This window comes from Lucilia cuprina, chromosome 4 (assembly GCF_022045245.1).
Source record: "Lucilia cuprina isolate Lc7/37 chromosome 4, ASM2204524v1, whole genome shotgun sequence".
In the NCBI taxonomy this organism is placed as follows: domain Eukaryota; kingdom Metazoa; phylum Arthropoda; class Insecta; order Diptera; family Calliphoridae; genus Lucilia; species Lucilia cuprina.
The window spans coordinates 57,007,514-57,013,624 of record NC_060952.1 but is presented as its reverse complement, the minus strand read 5'-3'; the positions used below and the strand labels follow the sequence as shown (position 1 = coordinate 57,013,624).

The 6,111-nt window shown below is 26.7% G+C and overlaps 1 protein-coding gene across 1 annotated transcript; it reads right to left on the bottom strand.

The window, feature by feature from the left end:
- Nucleotides 1-1,526: 1,526 nt before the first annotated feature.
- On the bottom strand, nucleotides 1,527-3,010 carry LOC111687182 (zinc finger protein 830). Its single transcript, XM_023449601.2, has one exon. It carries the CDS (start codon nucleotides 2,993-2,995, stop codon nucleotides 2,294-2,296), a length of 702 nt encoding a protein of 233 aa, XP_023305369.2. The 5' UTR covers nucleotides 2,996-3,010; the 3' UTR covers nucleotides 1,527-2,293.
- Nucleotides 3,011-6,111: the final 3,101 nt, after the last annotated feature.

Genomic DNA, 6,111 nt, shown 5'->3' with positions numbered 1-6,111 from the left:
GGTACTTAGTGTTAGATTTATTGAATAAGAATCAATATTCTACAATTCTAAATAAAATTTACACAGTACAAATAGATGGGGTTTCCGTAAAGTAGTTTTTGTTTATCAATACAAAATGACCAAAAACCCAGATTATTTTTGTTATAAAATATAGATTTATACCTCACTAAACATTTTTTCTAGGTCCAAATCCATTGATTGTCTAATATATCATGTATCCAACTCAAAATTACTTAATATTTTAGAAATTTAATCAAAGAAACGATAGATTTCATGTTAAGTCAAATATTGATAAATTCTTATAGTTATATAGGATAATAAATCCGTTAAGAAATGTAAATAGTCGTTCCACTACTAAAATATCTAAAAAATTTTATGCCAATATATAGGAGTAATAAACATATTAAATTTTATAAAATAATGCAGCAATATTAAAAAATGAACAAAAAAACCTAAAAAAGCTAAATACTTTATTGACCTAAAAATTAACAATACGTTCACATTTTATCAAAAATCTCGTTAATTAATATCACGATTTTTCTTTTTATGGTAGAAAAAATACAACAAACAAATTGCTTTATTTTGATAAAAATAATTGTTCAGATAAAGTTTTTTCTTAAAATTCATAAAATTTTACATAGGCAAATTACTTAATTAATTCACTGTACAGAACATGTAAAGTTAAGTTATTTTTTTTTTACGTTTTTTTATCTTCAAGGTGACTTTTTTGCATATGATATGACCTTAAAGAAAGTATAGGTTATCAAATATTACCAGTGTCACACAAGTCTTTTTTTATAACGACTTACCCAGTTTTTCCCTTTTAAAACAATTTCCACAGTATTTTACGTTGTTGTATTCGTTACTATAATTGGGATTTTTTGGGTAATGTTTACAAAGACATTGATTCCATTAGTCAATACCACAACGTACCCGTCACAACGGTTATGTTATTTACTTATAACCAGGGACTTAAAATAACCACATAACCAAAGTGAATGAATTATGATTTATTTTTGCTTTTCAAAATAAATCACTCAGAATAATTGTTATAAAATGATTTTTATTTAAATGGTTTAGAATAACCTTTACTACTTTTGTTTTGTTACTTATGTTTTCAGCTGAGCACTTGGTTTTTGTATTCCTTGCTTATATGAGAGTGGGAGAGTATATTGTTGTGGTTTTCTGTGATTTCTGAAGATAGTTTGTTTGTATGTGTGTGTCCTAATCCTGTATTTATTGTTTACAAAATAAAAATCAACTGTAGCGACTTATTTTATTCTTCTTTTCGATTTATCTCAACCTTTAGTGATAAACTGCAAAAACACAATTATAAATGGTGATCACAGCTATTAACTTTATAAAATCAAAGTGGACCCGTTATTTTCAATCTCTGCTAATAACAGAACATTTTTAAAATAACAATCAAGTAACATCTCTGTAAAAATTTACGAAAAGCACAAAGATAGGCAGCAAAAAAAAAAATAAATAAATTTGCGTCATAAAATATTTTTAAAAATAAAATGTATGTTTTTCAAAAAATGTTAATAATTTATTGAAATAAAATGTGGTTTTATTACTTTTGTTAACAATTTTGGTATTTTTTTTTTCATTTAAAAAACATGTTGTTAAGTGAACACAAAAAATGGGTAAATATTTGAAAGCACATTTAGCAAAAAACTGGACAAGGGTGGGTAAAAATGTTTGAATTTTTTTTTCAAATGTGAATATCTTCTAAACTTTAACAGATAAATTATAGTCACGACGAGCATTTTTATATACAATAAGTTTATTGAAACCGGACTACAAGAAACCGAAGAAACAGGATCGTTTAAAAAAGTGTACATACTCCAGGTGTCTTACTTTGTTAACCTCTGGCCGATTCCCCAGTAGACCCATGAGGTCCAAGTTCAGAACTTAAACTCGAAAATACCTCCTTTCTTCACATTCATTCAAATATTTCAAACAGTTTAGAAGTTTCAGAATTATTTTCCCATTTTTTTCTATACCACTGTACACCGTGCGTTATGTACAGTGAACACTTCTCAACATATTACCAAAATAATATTTTGTAATATATATAAAAAAATTTTTTCTGGCTATATCGAAATTTTGGACAACTGCACACTGACTTTTAATACCAATCTGTCTGGAAAAAAGCCACAACTTTTTTTAAATTTTGGAATTTTATATATTATTTTACTCGGCTTATGATTAGGCCGATTGTGTTAAATATTACAATATGAATTTATGATGTTGAAGTTTGCTAAAAACATTCACATTCAAATGTATGTTACCAAATTTTTTTGGTTCTCCAGTCAAGACTTTCGTTAATTAATTCATTCTCTGATGAATCTTCATCAGTATCTTCTAGCTCATCCTTTCGCATTTCTCTCTTGTTAATTTTATTCAATTTATTTTCCAAATCTATAACTTTGGACCACTGATACATTTGTTCGCTGATTTCAGTTATTTCTCTTTCAACAGCTGCATTTATCTGTTCTCCAGATATTAGTTTATTAGATGTCATTGATTCTTCTTTAATTTCACGCTGAAATTTTTCCCATTCATCATCTTGACCATTTTTATATTCTACATTTCGAATTTTTGCATCAACAATTGGGTCGTCAAAAAACAATTCTGGCAATAAATCTGAAGACTCTATCAAAACGGTAGTACTCAATTTGCTACTGAGAATTTCTTTCTTATTGGTAGTAGAAGTTTCTTCGATTAATTTGTTTAAATGTAAAGGTGTATTTGATTCTTTCTTCCGACAACTTTTCTTCTCTAAAGGTTTATCCAAAACTTTTGCACACATAATTTTCTTTGCTTCTTCAAGATTTGTTTTATGTAGCTTCGAATTTACATGAACTTTCCAAATAGCCACAGATTTAATAAGACTATTGCATATAACACAAATCATATTGCCTTTAGAATCATACGTAAAATAAAAGTTAAAGAAAACCAATTTTAATTGTAAATGCTTTATATACATAATTATTTACAAAACAATAAACCAAAAGTTATTATAAGGATATCGAAACGATATCAATTAGGCGATAAAAAAACTATCAAGAGTAATAGACAGTATTTACGTACTTAATGTTACCTTCCCTTATGGTATCGTTTTCATAAAATTATTATAGTTTCAGATATCTAAAAAATAAATAGTTAAAAAAGTTTTAGTCGGTACCTAACTCTAAGAATGTATTAGTAGAATTCTCAAGCCAACATAGTTGCAAAAAAACGGATTTAAAAGTATTGAAAAAAATTATTACATTTAAATATATATTTTAAAAGACTTCTTTAAATATTTTGCAACATAATTTATCTATAAACATTATATATGAATGTTTGATTTTTAATCTGCAATATTGAAATAATAATTAATTTAGTTGAAATATTTTTTCTTGTACCATACGAAAATTTACAATATTGTTCTTTTTTCAGTTTTAATTTCAACAACAAAAATTAAAAAAAAATATTTTTTTCGTTTGTAAAAAATTAAATCTTTTTGGGCTATTAAATATATTTGAAGTGTGCAAAAAAATAATAAAATATAACGTTAAGTGATAAAAAATAATTTCAGGTGCTATAGGCCACGAATTTTCGCAAAACACTTTTAAATTTTACATTTTAAAATCATAAAATATTTGCATCTCATCAACAAATCTGAAATTGTAGGTAATGTTCAGTAGTAAATTAATACATTACTTAATTCATCCGCATTTTTTCATTTAGCTGAATAGGTTATTACTGGTAAGAAACAAAATTTAAATTTGTTATAGCCCAATAAGGCGTTCATTTAACAAACAGCGGGTTTGTGGTTCGAGCCCTGCTGTATACCGTTCATTTTCTTTTAATGATATTCATTTATATTTTTTTTTTGTAAAAAGCCGTTCTCAAAATTAATAAAGCTTCGAGAGCGGCTGGAGTGAGAAACATAGAAAACAACTCAATGTCTGGGTTCAAATCCCTGCTAAGGAATTTTTTATTTGAAATTTGTAATTTTAATTTTTAACTTTAATTGCACTTCCAAGATGTCAGACGATGCTCACAAAAATATCGTTGATGTGCTATTTGCTAGAATCGTAAAATTTTGATTATAGGTTCATATAGATCCACTAGGGGATTTTCGGAAACTCTGACGCAAAGTAAATAAATAAAGTAGCGACATCTCTTGTTGTACAACAACATCTACAACAAACACATGTATTTTGTTTTTGGAATAATTTAAGATTGTGTCAAAATAAAATTTAACAACAATGTGAACATGACATAAATAAAAAATATTACTTTTAAGTTGAAATATTAAGTATTAAATTATATTATTATGTATTATACAATTTATAACACTTTTAAACTACTTTAAACACACTTTTAATTCACTTTTTCAACTTTTCACAAATTTTAACAAATAGCAAAACACAATTTAAAAATGGCGACATAAACATTGTTAACAATTTTCAAAACAAACTTTGACAACTTGTTTCATTACTCTAGTTAAAAAATAGTCAGCTGTTCAAGTAGTGATACTTTATTAATTTACTTTGCTCTGGCGTTTAGGGGATGAAATGGGTAAAAATGGTAAAATTGATAACCTTTATATCTTCTAAAGGATGGAGATATAAGTAAAATTCCAAATATATCCCACATTATACCAAAAAATTGATAGGTGTCTGGCACTTTTTCAAAAATCGGGACTATGTAGAGCTAAAAGAGTAAAACTGTCGCCCTAGAAGCTACTCTTTAAATATATATTTAAAAAATATTGTTAACAGTTAATTGGTGTTCAATCTTGTAGATTGAATTGTTATATTTAAAAAAGGAAACTATGCATGTGGAATAGAAATGCGTGTTTAGATTATACGGGTAATAAAACATATCAATAAATTTAAAGTTTTATGTATTTGCCAAATTCTATAAAATAGTTTAAATGTTTCATGCGTTATGTCATATGCTAGATCGCAAATGTTAATGTTGACTTTATTTATTAAGTCAAAAACAATATAATTATACCAAAGAAAGGCAAAGGGAACCCACGAGTCTCATGCCACAAGGGGATTGATCTAGTGTGACAAAAGGAGACCAGGGTACAATTATCACAAAAGGATCCCACGGCACCAGTGTTACAAAGGGATCTTACTAACCCAACGAATTCGGGCAGAGGACAGGAGCAAAAAACCTCTGTCAGAAATAAAAATGCTGGACTGATTCGGCAGTTCCAGTACAATTTGGATGATTTGTAAACTAAATTGAAAAAATTTAAAAATAAGGAAGTCACGATTGACATCCTTAAAAAAAATTAAATTAGCCGAAAATCAATTTATTAAACAGAAATGGAGACCAGGGTACAATTATCACAAAAGGATCCCACGGCACCAGTGTTACAAAGGGATCTTACTAACCCAACGAATTCGGGCAGAGGACAGGAGCAAAAAACCTCTGTCAGAAATAAAAATGCTGGACTGATTCGGCAGTTCCAGTACAATTTGGATGATTTGTAAACTAAATTGAAAAAATTTAAAAATAAGGAAGTCACGATTGACATCCTTAAAAAAAATTAAATTAGCCGAAAATCAATTTATTAAACAGAAATGGTTGAAATTCAAAACATATTATTGATATATTATTAATAATTATTATTAATTTTTAATAATATACATGTGTTTACCAAAATTAACAAAAAAAAAACATAATTAATTAAATTCAGAAAAAGGAAAACCAAATAACTATTATTTATTTTTATGCTACTGACAAAACATTGGAAACTTTTGAAAGAAAAGAAGGCTCTTACTAAATAAAAATATGCAAAATAACTGCGAAAAAGCAACATCGTTAACTGTTATTTCAAGGTATTCTTTTAATTTACATAATTTAGTATTATTTTTTTAATTTTTTTGCAAAATTAATTTTTTATGTTATTAATTTAAATGGCTAGATTTCCAATTTAAGAAGCAAAATAAGAAACGATTTTAATACTTTTTTTAATATTTTACCAAATATTTCTTGCTCTGTGATTAATATTTAATGAATAAATCAACACTTTCAAAAATATTAAAAAATTGATACAGTGAAAACACAACATATGGTTTGAAGACCTCATAAAAC

Excerpts from the sequence above, each read along its gene's own strand:
- LOC111687182 (XM_023449601.2), bottom strand. The coding sequence starts at position 2,995 with ATGTATATAAAGCATTTACAATTAAAATTGGTTTTCTTTAACTTTTAT.